Genomic DNA, 18,040 nt, shown 5'->3' on the forward strand with positions numbered 1-18,040 from the left:
GGTTACATCATGGATGTTTTCGGGTAGCACGCGAATTGGTCATCTATTTCTCTCTCTCTCTCTCTCTCTCTATATATATATATATATATATATTTATATGTATAGGTTTAATATTTCTGTCTCTAAATTGCGTGAGAGAGAGAGAGAGAGAGAGAGAGAGAGAGAGAGAGAGAGAGAGATCATAGTCTAGTAGTAGTAGTACGATACTACAACGCAACAAAGAAGCAGACCCGCTACAAGGAAACCCCTCTGCCTTCTCTACTACCAAAAGAGAAGAAGAGTTGCCCTAGACGGCTGGAGCGGCCAAACCTCGCAGTTCTGGTAAAGCTCCTAACTCTGTTCTTCTCAGATTGTCGAAGATTATTCATATTTCTGTTGTTTCGTTTGTTGATTCGAATCCTTGTCCTCCTTCGATTCTCCATGTTTAGTTTCTCAGTTTTAGAGTTTCGGGTTTTGGTTTCGATTGTCGTCTTTTATCGGGCTTAATGTTGGGATTGCTGGTTCTCGATGACTGCCTCGGACAAAGCCTTGGATTTTGCATTATTTGGTTGATCGATGCCGTTTGTTGATTTCCATGTTTATGTAGTCATTTGTTATGAATCGACATTATTCGAAGACAAGCAAAACGTAATATTATATTAATATTTCGTGTACTCCGTTCAATTTTGAGCGAAATTTTAGCTGTAGTTACCATATTGTATTTCTACCTTGAATGGGTTGCCCCTTTATTTCTTCTCGCTTGGAGCTTGTGCTGGGCTGTTGTTTGTGTGTTTATGTGAGCGCATGTTGTGCGGGGTGGTGGGTTTGGTCTTTGGCTCTATTTATTGTTCAGGATTTGTGGTCATTTAGTGTTCCTTTTCAAGGAAAATCCCTGTTGATACATTTTTATTACAGAGTTGCATTGTAATTATTGCCTGCTTTTTGTTTGTTTTAGTGAAAGACTTGCCAAATTTATTCAGAAGGGTTATTATTTTCTGAAGTTGGATTATATTTTTAGGACATAGTTTTCCTACATGGACGTCAAGGAAAAAAATATCCTTAACGTCAGGTAGATCTGCCATATGACAGATATGGGGCTGAAATTGTTTGGTCAGGTAGACTCCAAGGCCCCCTCATTACATGACAAGTTTCAGACAAATGGAATTTTTTCAAGGATGAAGGGGCAAAGAAAAGCGTTGGAAAATAGGAGAGATCCAATACTTGACAGATTACTTGTAGGCATGCATGGACATACACCATTATGCATTGGCATGAATTGGGGGGGGGGTGGTATTTGGTTGAGTTTTGGGATGGAATTTTACACATAGCCAATACAGGTCATCCTCTACATATCAAACGGTCAGATTTGCCACATTACACTTCCACATAGCAAAACTAGGTTTGTTCATTAAAGCGATTCTTTCATACACAGTTGCGTGGGATAACTACTTTGCGTATTTTTATGCCTGGTGATGCCATTGTAACTGACATTGCATTTCTTGTGCAGCGATTGCCGACTCTTCTTTTTCGGACTTCATATCATATTTGATGGCTTCAAAACGGATTCAGAAGGGGTTAAAGGATGTGCGAAAGGACCCTCCCACTTCTTGCAGTGCTGGTTCGTTCAATTGCTCTCTTAGTTCCTCTTAATGAATTGCCACTTTCTCCTATTTTAAAATGACATTGTTTGCCACCGTCTCTGGCTCTCTGCCCATCACAGTTGCGTTGGAAGTTCTATTATATGTTTCTCTCCTTTGTGAAGGCATGCAATGTCTATAATTTGGAATGAAAAGTTGAAACTGATATATACTATTTCATGCCCATGCTTGGAAGGTGTTCACACTACCTTGTTCCTTTGTGATGTTAGACTTGGGACAATGAATATGATATCCACTCCTATAGCTTGGTAATGGCTTCTTTGTACTTGCTATTGATTACCACTATTATTGCGAGAGTGATGGGAGCCGTGGGGATGGTGGGAAATCTTGGTAGCTATGTATTTTCACGTGGTAACTTTATTGGCTGCCCACGAGGGTGTTGTTTTCTGGTTATCCTTGTTGGCAACCTCGGCCTCATGGTTGTGATAACGTTGTCGTGATGTGGCCAAAAGTGATAATGTGGCAACATACGCTCCCTCCGATGAGATGACAGTGGTGTATGGAGTGTTTGAAGTGAGCTGGGTCATCCATGGTAGGTGGTCCAAAATCTTGGTCAAAAGTGACAAATTTGGCCTATTTACACTCGAGGGAATTTTCGGCATTGACAATGATTTTTTTGGAAGGAGGATCCTTCATTTAACAATACATCTTTCTAATGCACCTTGTTTCGTCCCGTTTAGATATCGGATGAAGAATTTACGATATCCGCAATGTTCAGGGGCAATTTGGTATTTTTGCATGGCTTAGTATGATAATTGGGTCTTCTGAAAAATTGTAGAACTTCAATTCGTGGTTAATACCCTTTTTGTTTTGACTCAATCCGAAGTTGTATGAAGAAGTTAATGCTCATTTCCGCGATATTGATCCGGAAATTCCAAATTGGATTTGGTTGTTTGCTCTCGGTGTAGGAGGGGGAGTTTTAGCAATTTCTGTTTGAAGTGAGGAGTTTCTGTGAAATATTTGAAAGTTCTGCCTGTTGGAAATATTTGCATCTTTTGACTCTTAATTGACTAAAATTAATGCTCCATTTTTTTAATGTAAATTATCGAAATAGTTCCTCTAAACTTAGGTATCTATTGCATGTGGGAAACCCTATTACTATTTATGGATAATATGTGGGTAGTTCTAATCATCAACTAATTAGGCAGTTTTGGATTAGCGATAGGATGTGCCCAATTGTCACTTACATCTTACATTTTTTTTTCGGCATTGAAGTAAATGGAATGTCTTAATTAGCAAAAGATTAGGGTTCTGTTGAAAAAAGTCAGGTAGGTGATCGAATTATTGAAGACAACTGAAATTTCTCAAAGTATGCAAGGTAGGTGATAGAAAACAATTTGGGTTCTACTCATTATCTCATTCTTCCAATAGATTTGCATGGTCTGGGCAGGAATGATGTACAGACCTCTGTTTTAAATGCCAAAAGTTCTGAACTGAATGGATTTATACCAGAGTAAACTGGTTTTGAAAATAAAGTTCTTAGAATCAGAAAACTCAGGATACTTGCTAGAAAGTTCGGATTATCTTGAATCAACATGTTCAACAAATTATAATTTAGTACACTAGGCAAGCATAACTTTGCAGAGAAATGTTGGCCCTAATCCAAGGAATGCTTTGAAAAAAGAAATACGATCAATGGATTGAATGACTGGTAATAGTCCTGGTTGTGATACTTCTTCTAAGACGGATTTTAGTGATGCAAAATTGTCCGAGGAGTAAGGAAGGAATTGAACCTCATAGGATTTCTAACACCCAAGTTTGGACAGGCTTCTCTTTGGTTTGTTTTAGAATAATTTATCTGCAGAATGTCAGGGTTGAGTATGGTTCTTAGAGTCTTGGTCTTGGGACCTGCTTCTTTTTGAACATTTCTGTTATTTTGGACTAAATATTCTTCTATGTTATTTGTTCCTTTCTGATTCAATCTCAGTACTTGGAATTTTCTCAAGTGTGTTTGTGGCTTGGACATTTTTGTCGTAGACAGGCATGCCCAGTCCAGATCCCAACTCATCCACTTTCTTCGAATGGCTTCTTCTAAAAAATTTGATGAATCCTGACAACTAGGGACTCAGACCATGCCAATTACAGTAGAATTAGTGAGTCCAAGACAATGATTGTGTACCAACTGCCAGGTGTGACTCAGGCACCCTTACTTTAACTGGTCCATATGTGCATGCAGTATTGGTGCATGAAGCACCTCACTACATTGCCAATGCAACAGTGATTAATGCAAAGGTAAAAGGCGAGGAGGCTTTCAGGAGCTCAAGGGATTTCTGTCTTAGGAGGATGCTCTGATTTTTCAAGAGCTAAGAGTCTAGAAACCAAGTCATGGGTCCTCTCTCATTGACATAAGAGGATGCTTTGGTTTTTCTTTCTCAATGAGCACATTCTCTTGCTGTTTCTCTTTTCGCTGAAGTTTAATTTCTAGTGTTCGCTGCCTCTCTCTCTCTCTCTCTCTCTCTCTCTCTCTCTCTCTCTCACACACACACACACACACATGTTCACAGATTCTAAAGTCTTCATGATACTGTTTCTTGCTGAACTAGATGAATTTCTGTCGCGTGTTCATAGGTAAATGACAAATGTATCAGCCAAATGCTGTACCTAGTACAAATTTAGTTTGCAACAGGTCGTTAGTTCAAGGCCGGCACCAAGACAGCAGTACCACTGCAATGGCTCCTAGAAGTGGAGGCAACAATCTCAGCAGCAATAACTCTAATCTTGCCTCCAGGCAAAGGTTACGTTGGACGCATGAGCTGCATGGACGTTTTGTGGATGCTGTGTTGCAACTTGGTGGCCCAGATAGTAAGTTCTATGAATTTTTGTTCAGAGTTTATTACATGCTTGATGATTATGGAACATGCATTCTATATTACATGATATTTTTGGGATGAAACTATGAATTTCTGCAAAGTATAGTTCAATTGCTGATCAGCAGAAAGTTTGTTATAGATGCTAGAACCCCAGATGTAGATAGAGATTGTAGATAGACTATTTCTTGATATTTTTCTAGTAGTCCCTTTGTATTCTGTTGCAGAATTTTATTGCTTCTTAGCAAATGAAAATGTCATTGCATCACAAAAGGTTTTCGATATTTTGATCTCGCATAACAGAAGAACAGAGGTGGGAGGGAGGGAGACAGAGTGAAAGGTTTCGGGTCATTTCTGGTGTTGCACTATTCCGAGAGACTTCAGGAATTTTCTATTGCTCATTTCGGTGCCGGAGAACATTCCCAATTACACCCAATTCAATTGGTACTTGGGTGTTTGGTAAAGGAGATTGCTTGGTCTTTCTAGAATCCCCCCCCCCCCCCCCAACCAAAAAAAAAAATCCAGAGAATTCTGTTGGTAACTAAGCTTGGCGCATACAATTTGTTAAGTCTATATTAGGGTGTTAGGTTGAGGGGTGTTACTTGATTATTTGAGAACCTCAAAATTGTGATTTGCAGAAACCCTTGATGACATGTTTGTGAACTTGACCAAGTACAGTGAAAACTTGATTCAGTACAAGAAAGTGCGAAATTTCAATTGAGCAGTCCTCTGAGTTTCAATTCTCGAAAGCCTGTGTTAGGTTGGCATGACATCAGTGTTTCTTCTCCACTGTTACATGGGCCACTCCTAAAGGTGTGCTTAAAGTCATGGATGTACCAGGTTTGACTATTTACCATGTTAAAAGCCACTTGCAGGCAAGTATTTATGGTAACCTGAACCTCCCTTACATCCTTTTCTTCCTTGTACCCTATTTTCTTTTTGTTAATTCTGTCACTGTGGTGCATTCAGAAATATCGGCTTGCAAACTATGTCCCAAAGTCGTCATCTGATGGTGTGTACATCTGTCTAGCATTGCAGACTTATGGCTGTATTCTTTTTTATTTGTTTGGAGGAGTGAGATTGGTTTTTCTATCATTTGCAGTGGTAGTTTGAAAACATCGTACAACAGATACTTTTGAAATATAAATTTTCTGACATTTTGCAAATGTAGGTAAGAGGGTAGACAAGAAAGAATCAGGCGACTTGTTTACTGGCTTGGACAGTTCTTTGTAAGTACGATAATCTCTTTTTTTTTTTGAATTTTTTCTGGCTAATAAATTATGATGGATTTTTATATCCTAGCCTATACTTGCAAACCCCTTTGGCATACCTCACCTGATTAACAATCAGCTCAGGTTCTGGTTTATCATTTTACTTACTTCCATCAAGGGACTGAAGCTAACTAACCTAACTAATGATCTAATATTCCCCAATCTTGAATTTTGATTTTATATACGTTAACCTGATCATGATCGGGGCCTGGCATTTGTGTTACAGATAAAGGGCCAGTTGACCTGGACCATTCCTATCCATGCAGAAGGCATGCATGTAACTGATAGCTCCATTTAGGATATCTTTACAACAACTGGAGTGGATGATACTAAGTTACTAACCATGCAATCTCTTGCATTTTTTTGGATGGTTGTAAAACTTAAGCTGTTGCAAAAAATAGAATGAGAAACAAAAAAAAAAAAAATTCACTGGGTAGATTGTTTATTGTTTATCGTGAAACATATATTTGTGGGCTACTTGATCTTATAAATGTGAAATCTTTGTGTTTGTAGTGGTATGCAAATAACAGAAGCACTCAAGCTGCAGGTGGAAGTGCAAAAGCGGTTGCATGGGCAATTAGAGGCAAGTCTTTTCAACTTATAATTCTTGAAGCACCATTTCAAAATAGATATATTGTTATGATTTGTATACTATTACTCTCTATATGCTAAACCTGTACAAATTCCTGAAGTTTAAGTGCAGAAATATTCTTAAGTAGAGTATAACATAGTTAGCCAGAAGGTCGGCTAAAAGGCTCTTCGGTTACAAATTTGTGACTTAACACACAAATTCTGCCTTGAGCTGAATTCTGGGTATCAGACAAAGTGACCATGAACATTTTGTTATTCACTTTGACAAGTGTGATATTTTTAATATTTTATTTTTAAATAAGTATTCATACTAAAATCATAGATTCAGCCGCCTGAAAAGCAACATATTCAAAACTATTGAGGTAGTATATATTTAATTGGAAAGAAATCAGGAGGAGAGTGAGTGAGTTTTGTTTGGTTTATAACCACATGTTGCACATGATAATATTTACTTATAGTTGTTATGGGCTTTCAATTCGTCACTTTTTTTTTCCTTGCTTTTTTGTTGCCAATTTTTCACTTCTTTGAGGACCATGTCTTTATCCAATTTCCATGATTTCTTTAAAAGCGGGAATTGGTTACTTTTTCTCAAAATTGACTTGGTATGGAGTAAGAGGAGAGGTAAATGTGTGCTTCTCCCTAGCTAAAAAGGGGGGAAAAAAATCATGGTGTTATGTACTATGATATTTTTTTTTCCTACATAGTGATTCCTCGTCTATTTGAGAATTGTCCAAAAGCTTCATAATTCCCAATACATAAGCTTGTGTATGGCAAAAGATGGACCACGGGGCTATTTTTGTTGGCCAGAAAATGCAATAAAATGAAAAAGAAAGAATACTATTTATAATTTCATTCAACCTTTTGGTTGCTATGGAAATAATTCATCACTTGTAACACAGCCATAATCTATCTCTCTCTCTCTCTTTCTTTCTTTCTTTCTTTTTTTTTTTTAGTTTTAAATGGAAACAACTGTAAACTTTCATTATTATTATTATTGTTTTTTTTTGGGGGTGGTGGGGGGAGCAACAAGTGTCTAGCCACTATTTGCCAACCGAAACCAAACAAGCTGAAATGATAAAAGCACACCTCAGCTGCTTCCTGCTCACATGAGTGACATGTGATGTATAATTTCTTCAGCCTTTTGACACAGCTATAACATCTACCAAAACTCAGTGATAAATCCTCTCCTAAAAATGTTCGAGAGTTGAGAGTAAGGAGCTTCTTGAAAGATCAAATCCATGCAGACACAGCCACTTAAAATGTAACATTGTCTTCTATGTACATGCCATTTTCTGATCTCTCATCCCATACAAAGTTAAAAATATGCTCTGACTGAAAATTCTGCCCTTTTTTCGATCTTATTGAATCTTCCATCAACAAAACTATTTATCTCTTGGCTCCTAGTTTTGCACATTGTTTAATTCAGTCCAATGGATTTATTTTACTTTCTATACATAGTTCTCCAACAATAGAATCATTATGAACACACAATCATCTGATTCATCATAACCCCTTTTAATCTAGAGAACATCATGGATAACTTCTGATCCTCAATCCATTTGTTCTCCCAATCTTAAATCTCAGAACGATTACCTCCTAGCAGTCGTTGACACAAACTCGTCATGGAACACATTTTATTCGTCCAAATGCCTACCTCATCAGTCCAGTCCCTGGCACCTTATTAAAATCCCAAGCCCCATTAGAAGTTCCATTCTTGAATATATCTTTGCAAGGAAAGATTGCCTTGTTACTGTATCTTCACAATTTTTTTTTTCCAGTTTACACATGAAGTTTCATATAACAGGTTCGAAACTTCAAGATACCCCTTTTATCTGGAGAAACGTCCAGATTACTTTGTCCATTACTAAAGCTGAGCAAGAAGGATGGAAATAGATACACTGGTATACTACTGCGAATTATCGTAGTATTCAACCAATTCACCCTCAAACCGGGCACCACCTTGAACATTCTTTAGAATTGCTCTAAAATTCAAAGCCTGTTTTAATGGATGCTATTGACGGTGCCACTAGTGATGTTTAAGTCTACTTCCCACAAAGAGAGACTTCTTCCAAGTTCCAATCGGTAACCTTCTTTCATTTAGGGTTCCTTACAATGAACAATTTTCTCCAATGGGGACATCACCTTTTCACCTGAGCAACCATGATGTAGATAAGTCACTTAATGAGCTTATTTTATTGCAAATAAGCCTTAGGTTGGGTTATGTGTGTGTTGGGCCTTTGATCACATGGGTTCTCTTTGTAATGGGCCACTTTAATGGACCTAAAATTTGGGTAGATAGTAGGAAAACATGAATTAAATTTATTAGTTTAGTTAGAGTTCTGTTTTGAGCTTATATTCTTTGTTATTTCAGTTTTCCAGTCAGTTTAGGTTTCCCAATTAGCTAAGGTGATGCAGATTAATAACTAAAATAGGCATATTTTATTAGGAATAAGCCTAGGGTTGGGTTGTATATTTGTTGGGCCTTCAGTCTATGTGGTTTGGAGTGCATTGAGCCACTTTTATGAGTCTAAAAGAGGGGCTCTAAGATTGAGTACGAGATTAATAGTTAGTTTCCTTTTTAGTTGGACTGTGATGGGGTTCACTAGTTTCATTATTTAGTTTCTAAATTTCAGTCTTATTTAGTTTCTAAAATAAGTAGTTGCTATTTTATGTAAGCTTCTAATTTTCCTAATTTCTATTTTCAGTTCTAGTAACTAGAAGAGTTTCTATTTTACTAGTTTCCTATTTTAGTTTTTGAGAACTAAGTTTAGTTTCTATTTTGTAATCCCATCACTATTATAAATAAAGAGAAGGCTCATTAGTAGCCCACGATTTATGAATGAAAAAGTTATGTTGCTTTTGCTCTTCTGAGTTTGCTTTGTGTGTGATCAAAGTGGTGGTTTTGTGTTCGATCAAGGCTGATTGGCTGAAGAAATTGGTGTTTGATCCAATTGACTCTTTGCGGTGTGAAGCTCAAGAGGTTCCTTTCAAGTGTTATTCTTTCTTTTTTCAAGGTTATTTACAATACTATATTGTGTTTCTACAGTCAGGTACAGATCTGAACTTTCTTATTTTCTTTCAAGTTTTATTTCTAAGGATCTACTACTGCCAAACAAATCAGGTATTTATATTCTTTGATTTCTGCCTAGAATTTTTGTAGAAGTACAATCAGTCCTTCTTGTTGATTCAGATCCAGCCATGGGTTTGTCTTAAAATTTTGGTTGACAGTCCCTCTCTATCCCACTAAGGATCGATCCAAATTTTGGCTATTTTTATCCAGCCATTAGTGAGTTATTAAAAATCACCATGTTTTGTCTTCTAGTAATCTGCCATAACTAGAACTGTGATTGATTGGTTTGGTTGAATTCTTACTGATATCTTTAGATTATGGCTTATTGTTTACTATTGAATTGAACCTATTTGAACTACCATCAGTCGCTGGTTTATCTCTATCTATCTGGTACTGATCAGTCCTAGATATCACTGGGTTTTTTGAGATCGATAGCTTTTGGTTTGCTTTGTTTCTATTGGTATGATTTAATTGGTTTATGTTAGTTGAAATCTGGTTGTTCTTCTGATAAAAAGATCCTGAAGTTGAGACTTGGTTAGACCCCCTACCCTAATCTACATTATAAGGATTAGGTTAGGCTTTCTTTTAGTATTTGAGTCAGTTTTGAGTCTTCTATATAAGTTTATAAGGGGCTACAATATTGAACACGGATTTGATTGAATGAAAAAAAAAAAAGTTTTGTGCTGAAAAACTATGAGATGCAGTGCTGTGAGAGACAACTTAGGTGAGATTCCCTAGGGAAGAGTGAGATGCTCGACCCAACCTATTCCCCTACCCCATTATTCCCTTTATTCTCTTATTTCTGTTTTGCTCATACTATATGTCATACTATCTTATTTTTTTGAATTTACTAAAAATCCTACTTGGGATTGGATCATTTGCGAACCAATCTTACATTATTACCCATAAGTGATTTGATCTTATATTATTTGGTATCAGAGCCATGACTAAAGAAAGCTCCAATCAATTCTCACTAGAGGATGTGATGAAATCCCTCCAACGGCTAAACACAAGGATGGATGCTATGGATCTAAAGTTCGAAGAATTGAAGGAGGCTACTACTACCTAATCTAATGCTCAACCACGTTTTCGTGGGGAATTCCTTGAATGGGTGCATGAATTGGACGTGTACTTTGACTACAACTTGATAAAGTCACAAAGACTCCAATATGCATGTTCTCAGATGAGTGATTGTGCTTAAATACAATGGAGAGTCCGTGAAAGGCAACTTCAAGCTCAAGGACATGGGCCTAGAACACGGGAAGAGATGTAATACGAGTTGACAGGCATGTACCTATCTAAGCATGAACAAAAAATGTACTTCCCTCCATCAGATTTTCAAAAGCCACCCATATATCACAAGATTGCTATTGCAGAGAAAGAGTTGATCATTGATGCTTATATTAAAGAGATTAATGTGGATGAAGTCGAAAGCAACATAATCACAATTATGGACAAGGAGATCGAACCCAAGGAGAATAGTGCTTTAACATCTGTGATGACTATGAACAGTCAAGAGGAAGATCCTAAGGAGCTTGAGATTGAAATTGTGGAGGTCAAGAACACAGTGATTGAAGGCGTTCATTTGGATGATCTCATGGATACATTTGAGGTTGTTGAAGCTGAGCATGTGGAGCTCGTATCCCATTAAGTATCTTGAAGATCGAGCTCCTCACATTCTAGACTCCATCCTTATTATCAAAGAGCTACATAAATTTTTCTACGGCTTAAAGAGGGATGTGTACCATGCTATAATCACCCTCACACCATACAAAATTCAATGATGAATTTTTTCTAAGAGAAGGCGAATTGATGTAGATAAGTCACTTAATGGGCTTATTTTATTGCAAATAAGCATTAGGTTGGGTTATGTATGTGTTGAGCTTTTGATCCCTTGGGTTTTCTTTGTAATGAACCACTTTAATTGGCCTAAAATATGGGTAGAAAGTAGAAAAACGGGATTTAATTCATTAGTTTAGTTAGAGTTCTGTTTTGAGTCTATATTCTTTGTTATTTCAGTTTCCCAGTCAGTTTAGGTTTCCCAATTAGCTAAGGATTGGGGTAGGTTTTTCCTTTTTAGTGTGTGAATCAGTTTTGAGTCTTCTATATAAGTTTGTAAGGGGCTACAACATTGAACATGGATTTGATTGAATGAAAAAAAAAAAAAAAGCTTTCTGCTGGAAACTTGTGAGATGAAATGCTGTGAGCGACGGGAAGAGTGAGATGCTCGACCCAACATATTCCCCTACCCCATTCTTCCCTTCATTCTCTTATTTCTGTTTTGCTCATACTATCTGTCATACTATCTTATTTTATTGAATTTACTAAAGATGCTACCTGGGATTGGATCACTTGCGAACCAATCTTACATTAAACCATGCCTCACTTTTACCAGTCCCATATCATCATTATCCATCCGTTTATCGTTGTCCTCAACCTGATACCTTGAATATCTTTAAAATGACTCTAGAATTCAATTCCTGCTCAAAATCTCCCAATTCAACTCCACAAAGCCTGATACCTTATGCACCTTATCCCCTGCCTTTTTATGTATCCTAAACTCAGAGAAAATAAGGTCTCTTCAGATCAACAACTATACCTTTTGCATTTACTCTAAATCCCCCGAATTTTTATTTTTTATTTTGGCTTGCATCCATGAAGCCGACTCTGTTAAGTTGGGATAAGGCTTTGCAGCTGTTGTTTTTGTTGTTTAGAAACAGTCCTACATAGCTTTAAAAATTGGAGTGGGCCAACCTGCTGAACCAGGCTAGACCAAAACCACCCACCAAAGTGGTTTCTGTGACCTTGACAGACACCCTTTTTTGGCCAAGACCAATGGTTAAATTGGGAAGAATTTGTAAGATTTCCTATTAGGTGGGCTAGCATAGTTAAAGATTTGTTTCCAAAACCGGTTTAGTGGTGTTGACTAAAGATGGAGTAAGCAGAAAGAATTTAATATTATTGGTAAGTGATCTCTATGGAAATATTGGATTCTATTAGCACACCTTAATGGTATGAAATATTTATTACTATGTGTGGACCTAAGGTATTGTTTCCTTAATGGGGAGGAAACCCTAATTTTATTGCAGGGTTGGTCTCTACCCTCACCCCTATATATAGTTATCACTGACCCATTAAGTGAAACTAACGACCAAAAGCAAAAAAGGGAAAGAGGGTAGACCAGACCAACATTGATCGTGTTGTACGAGGAGCATACAATAAGACATTGAGGAGTTCTTATTCTTCAACCATGGATTCAGGTATGCCTAAAACTTGTTTTGTAGTATTTGTCGTGCATGCTTATTGATCTTCATGAATCGTTCCGCATTTATTTTCTTTCAGAATTAACTTGCCATCTAAACTGGTTCAGATTATAAAACCATGAGTTCTGTTCTTGTTTGTCTGAATTGTATGAATGGATAATTTGGTCGCTTTAGAATACACGACTATCTACAAAATGGTAGTAGCCTTGGGAAAAATTAGAGAAAGGGCCCATTATATTGAGCCTTTGCTTTTGAAATGCAAATGTTTGATACCCCAATTAATCCAGATTTTTTTACACGTTTTTATTTTAACCAAGATTTACCCTGTTTTGGACTAGAAAATTGTATTCGACCAAATTTTTCTTGTACCAATTTATTCTTGAATCCAAATTTGTTATGGGTGAGAGATGTATATATCTGTCCCAAGATAGAAGTAAATGTGCCCAGAACAAGGCCCAAGATGGTATCCTGTCCTGAGATTGCTAAGCCATAGTGTTCAGAGATTAGATATTCATTGAGGATGCTAAGGAATAATTCCCAAGGAGATGAGAACTTTCATGGTTCTTTGATATTTGTAGTAAATCATCCACTAATTCTGACCTCTGGTATCTAAATAGCATTGGGGTACACTTGAGTGGGTGTTAGGATATATCTGTTAGGTTGATTTCTTGTGTCTCGTAATTAAAATCAGACAAATAAAAGAGAGAAAGTTCCTTGAACCAGAGGAATCAAAGGTGGGTGGTGAGAATATGAAGCCATTTCTATACTCTGTAACATTCATCCCTGTGAAGGTATATGGTAGATTGGCTAACCTTTTGAAAAGGTCAAAGGTATAAGACTATTTATCTTTATGTTTCGGTGTTTCTCAAACGTTATTTGGCATGTATGTGTCTAATTAGGACTTTGGTTGGCAGTGTTCACTCTTGATCCTTTTTGAATCAATGCATGACAGGTCCAGAGGCAGCTACAGTTACGAATAGAAGCACAAGGCAAGTACCTGAAGAAGATAATGGAAGAGCAAGAGCGGCTGGGTGGTTTTCTTGGGGAAGTGCCTGGTTCTCCACTTGCTGCCCCACCCTCTGGCCACAGCTGTCCAGATTGCGACAAGAAGATGGACCCATCAACCCCTGCTTCAACCTCCGAGCCTCCCCTCCAAGACAAGGCTTCCAAGGAACGTGCACCAGCAAAGAGTCTCTCTTATGATGAGTTTTTCTCATCCCACCATGAACCAATGACACCAGATTCNAAAAAAAAAAAAAAAAAAGCTTTGTGCTGGAAAACTGTGAGATGAAATGCTGTGAGCGACGGGAATAGTGAGATGCTCGACCCAACCTATTCCCCTACCCCATTCTTCCCTTCATTCTCTTATTTCTGTTTTGCTCATACTATCTGTCATACTATCTTATTTTATTGAATTTACTAAAGATGCTACCTGGGATTGGATCACTTGCGAATCAATCTTACATTATTGCCCACAAGTGATTTGATCTTACATTAAACCATGCCTCACTTTTACCAGTCCCATATCATCATTATCCATCCGTTTATCGTTGTCCTCAACCTGATACCTTGAATATCTTTAGAATGACTCTAGAATTCAATTCCTGCTCAAAATCTCCCAATTCAACTCCACAAAGCCTGATACCTTATGCACCTTATCCCCTGCCTTTTTATGTACCCTAAACTCAGAGAAAATAAGGTCTCTTCAGATCAACAACTATACCTTTTGCATTTACTCTAAATCCCCTGAATTTTTATTTTTTATTTTGGCTTGGATCCATGAAGCCGACTCCGTTAAGTTGGGATAAGGCTTTGCAGCTGTTGTTTTTGTTGTTTAGAAACAGTGCTACATAGCTTTAAAAACTGGAGTGGACCAACCTGCTGAACCGGGCTAGACCAAAACCACCCACCAAAATGGTTTCTGTGACCTTGACAGACACCCTTTTTTGGCCAAGACCAATGGTTAAATTGGGAAGAATTAACTTGACATCTAAACTGGTTCAGATTATAAAACCATGAGTTCTGTTCTTGTTTGTCTGAATTGTATGAATGGATAATTTGGTCTCTTTAGAATGGACGACTATCTACAAAATGGTAGTAGCCTTGGGAAAAATTAGAGAAAGGGCCCATTATATTGCGCCTTTACTTTTGAAATGCAAATGTTTGATACCCCAATTAATCCAGATTTTTTTACACGTTTTTATTTTAACCAAGATTTACCCTGTTTTGGACTAGAAAATTGTATTCGACCAAAATTTTCTTGTACCAATTTATTCTTGAATCCAAATTTGTTATGGGTGAGAGTTGTATCTGTCCCAAGATAGAAGTAAATGTGCCCAGAACAAGGCCCAAGATGGTATCCTGTCCTGAGATTGCTAAGCCATAGTGTTCAGAGATTAGATATTCATTGAGGATGCTAAGGAATAATTCCCAAGGAGATGAGAACTTTCATGGTTCTTTGTTATTTGTAGTAAATCATCCACTAATTCTGACCTCTGGTATCTAAATAGCATTGGGGTACACTTGAGTGGGTGTTATGATATATCTGTTAGGTTGATTTCTTGTGTCTCGTAATTAAAATCAGACAAATAAAAGAGAGAAAGTTCCTTGAACCAGAGGAATCAAAGGTGGGTGGTGAGAATATGAAGCCATTTCTATACTCTGTAACATTCATCCCTGTGAAGGTATATGGTAGATTGGCTAACCTTTTGAAAAGGTCAAAGATATAAGACTATTTATCTTTATGTTTCGGTGTTTCTCAAACGTTATTTGGCATGTATGTGTCTAATTAGGACTTTGGTTGGCAGTGTTCACTCTTGATCCTTTTTGAATCAATGCATGACAGGTCCAGAGGCAGCTACAGTTACGAATAGAAGCACAAGGCAAGTACCTGAAGAAGATAATGGAAGAGCAAGAGCGGCTGGGTGGTTTTCTTGGGGAAGTGCCTGGTTCTCCACTTGCTGCCCCACCCTCTGGCCACAGCTGTCCAGAATGCGACAAGAAGATGGACCCATCAACCCCTGCTTCAACCTCCGAGCCTCCCCTCCAAGACAAGGCTTCCAAGGAACGTGCAGCAGCAAAGAGTCTCTCTTATGATGAGTTTTTCTCATCCCACCATGAACCAATGACACCAGATTCTGGCTGCCATGTCAGTTCACTAGTTATGAGTCCAGAAGGCAAGATGTCAGCTCAACATCACCACTTTAGCATGGGTTCTGCAGGTGCAAAACCAGAGATTATCCTCACACACCAGATACTAGAATCGAGCTTGAGTTCTGGTGTCCGTCAGCCATGTTCGGTTTCATCTGTTGGAGATCATTTAGATCACTCATCTGGGTAACTCTTTGGTGACGAAGATCAGCCATGAATTGCGCAGGGAAAATTATGTATGATCAGCGTTCCATTGTTTTATACATCGCAGGGCTTCTGTTCACCTCCCTGCAGTCGAAAAAAAAAAAAAAAGGAAAAAAAAATCTGTTTATATATGTAGATGTAATTTTTAGAAGTAGATCATTCATTAGGGGTAAAAAAAAATTTGGTATCTTTTCCGTGTGTTGCAAGTTGCAACATTCATTCCCTCTCTCTCTGAATTGCTTCCTATTACTATAAATCGATCTATTTCCCTGCCCCTTCGCCCTCTCCACCTTTCTCTTATGCTTCGTCAAACTCTGAAGTTACGTTATCCAGATCCGTAGGCATTTACTTATAGCAGGTCATCCGGGCTAGGGGAGATCCTTGGGAATGGACATGGTCGACAGACTTGCAGGTTTCAGACATGGTAACAAATATAACATGAAACTCTAGGGAAAACTACTTGTGATCTGCAGGAGAAGGGGGGGGGGGGAGGGAATGTTTATCATCCCGACTATTAATGGGACGGCTGGTTACTGGTTCTTAGTTTTCTTTGTCTTCGGGCGTCACCGGTGAACTAAGGGAAATGCTTGGGTGAGTTACTTTACTCGTCCTCAATGGGAGTGGATCAAGCAAAGCCTCCCGGAAACAAATAAAGTCACTAGAAAGAAAAGCAACGGTGGCAGCCTAGCTTCTGGCTTTCTTGATCGGGACGTCGTATATTTGGGGAGTCGTGGACAAATGACAACCTTTGCCGTTCTCTTTGCCTATCCATACAGCAGCTCCGATAATAAACTGGGGAAAAAACCGTTCTGGCCACACACGCCAATCAATCGCACTTCTATTGCTGCTGTTTTCAAACAACAAACATGGAAACCATATTCCTAAATGAATCACCCGGAAATGCTAACTAGAAACCAAATGAAGTGTGAAACAAGGCTACCTTCATCACCGATTAACTCGAAACCAAATCAAGTGTGAAACAAGGTTACTATATGGCCCAACGGTTTCAGTTGGTACCTCTCCTGAGAAATGAACCACAAAGCACAAAAGTCTTAACCAATTTCAGAAATAAGCATCCCCCATTGTTGCTGATGATAATCAATGAAGGAACTCTTGATGAGGTGATTTTGGAAGTTAAGTTAGCAGAGAGAGAGGGAGATTGTAGGTTAATTCTCTCCGAAGAAAAATTGAATAGAACTGTAGGTTTTCTTCTATCTGAACTGAATAGATTTAAGGAGATTCGTAGTGATGACTCTCAGTGAAATGAGAAGAAACAATCACTGATGGAGAACTTCGACATATGTAAGTATAGCTGATAAGAAGTGGCAACAATTCAAGTTCCAGTGTAGAAGGTTTGATTTGGTTCAGTGCAAGATATTTTAGGTAAAACCAAAATCAAATCATTTAATAAACGATTTCATATATAAACGGTTTTCTTATATTTCTAGTTTTTTATTCAAACAATTTCTTTATCTTTAAAATTTTTAGTGAAATTGATGTAAATTGTAATATTGAATTGAATTATTATTGTTATATGCTTTTTTTAAATAGTTGTTTAGTGTAAATTTAATTTTTTTAATTATTAAAATGTATGTGAACTTAACCTTGGATGACTTAAACTAGTACGCATATGTAACAATCGGTTTAATGGTTTATTTAAACGTGTTAAACTTTAAAATCAAAACAGAATCACAGTTTCAATTTTAAAACCAAAATTGAACCATTTAATAAAGAGTTTCATGGCTTTGGTATAAATGGTACAATTCGATTTCAGTTTAAAATTTACATCTTTGCCTCTCTGATTGTCATTGTGCTTCCTCTTCGTCTATTCACATCTTTGATTGTTTAGGGTTTTGATTATTTGTGTTAACGGAGCAATGATCTTCTGTCATATTTTCTGCATTAAAAAAATAAAAAAAAGGCAAAAGGGAAAATGGTTTATGTGGGGGGAGCATGACCCTTGCATCTAGATACATATAGACTAAAATGACCACCTCACCCCCATGAAATGCATAATGATGCCCACGCCAATGCTTCCTCATGCCCT

The 18,040-nt window shown here is 37.7% G+C and overlaps 1 protein-coding gene across 5 annotated transcripts; it reads left to right on the plus strand.

The window, feature by feature from the left end:
• On the plus strand, nucleotides 1-16,280 carry LOC122092688 (myb family transcription factor PHL7-like). Of its 5 annotated transcripts, none has more exons than XM_042662924.1 (8): nucleotides 1-321; nucleotides 1,487-4,439; nucleotides 5,083-5,319; nucleotides 5,414-5,456; nucleotides 5,616-5,673; nucleotides 6,229-6,298; nucleotides 13,592-13,880; nucleotides 15,774-16,280. In XM_042662924.1, the coding sequence occupies exons 3-8, from the start codon at nucleotides 5,272-5,274 to the stop codon at nucleotides 15,977-15,979; spliced, it is 714 nt and encodes a 237-aa protein (XP_042518858.1). In that variant the 5' UTR covers nucleotides 1-321; nucleotides 1,487-4,439; nucleotides 5,083-5,271; the 3' UTR covers nucleotides 15,980-16,280. The 5 variants fall into 5 exon arrangements, with proteins under 5 accessions (XP_042518858.1, XP_042518859.1, XP_042518857.1 ...); XM_042662925.1 differs by having other exon boundaries at nucleotides 5,205-5,319; XM_042662923.1 differs by lacking the exons at nucleotides 5,083-5,319; nucleotides 5,414-5,456 and having other exon boundaries at nucleotides 1,487-1,597; nucleotides 4,206-4,439.
• The last annotated feature ends 1,760 nt before the right edge of the window (nucleotides 16,281-18,040 follow it).

This window comes from Macadamia integrifolia, chromosome 11 (assembly GCF_013358625.1).
Source record: "Macadamia integrifolia cultivar HAES 741 chromosome 11, SCU_Mint_v3, whole genome shotgun sequence".
NCBI classification, from domain to species: domain Eukaryota; kingdom Viridiplantae; phylum Streptophyta; class Magnoliopsida; order Proteales; family Proteaceae; genus Macadamia; species Macadamia integrifolia.

Bases quoted from the DNA above. Each gene is read 5' to 3' on its own strand.
- LOC122092688 (XM_042662922.1), top strand. From the start codon at position 4,217: ATGTATCAGCCAAATGCTGTACCTAGTACAAATTTAGTTTGCAACAGG. The intron at 4,440-5,615 runs GTAAGTTCTATG...TTGCAAATGTAG, and splicing joins GCAACTTGGTGGCCCAGATA to GTAAGAGGGTAGACAAGAAA. The intron at 5,674-6,228 runs GTAAGTACGATA...TTGTGTTTGTAG, and splicing joins ACTGGCTTGGACAGTTCTTT to TGGTATGCAAATAACAGAAG.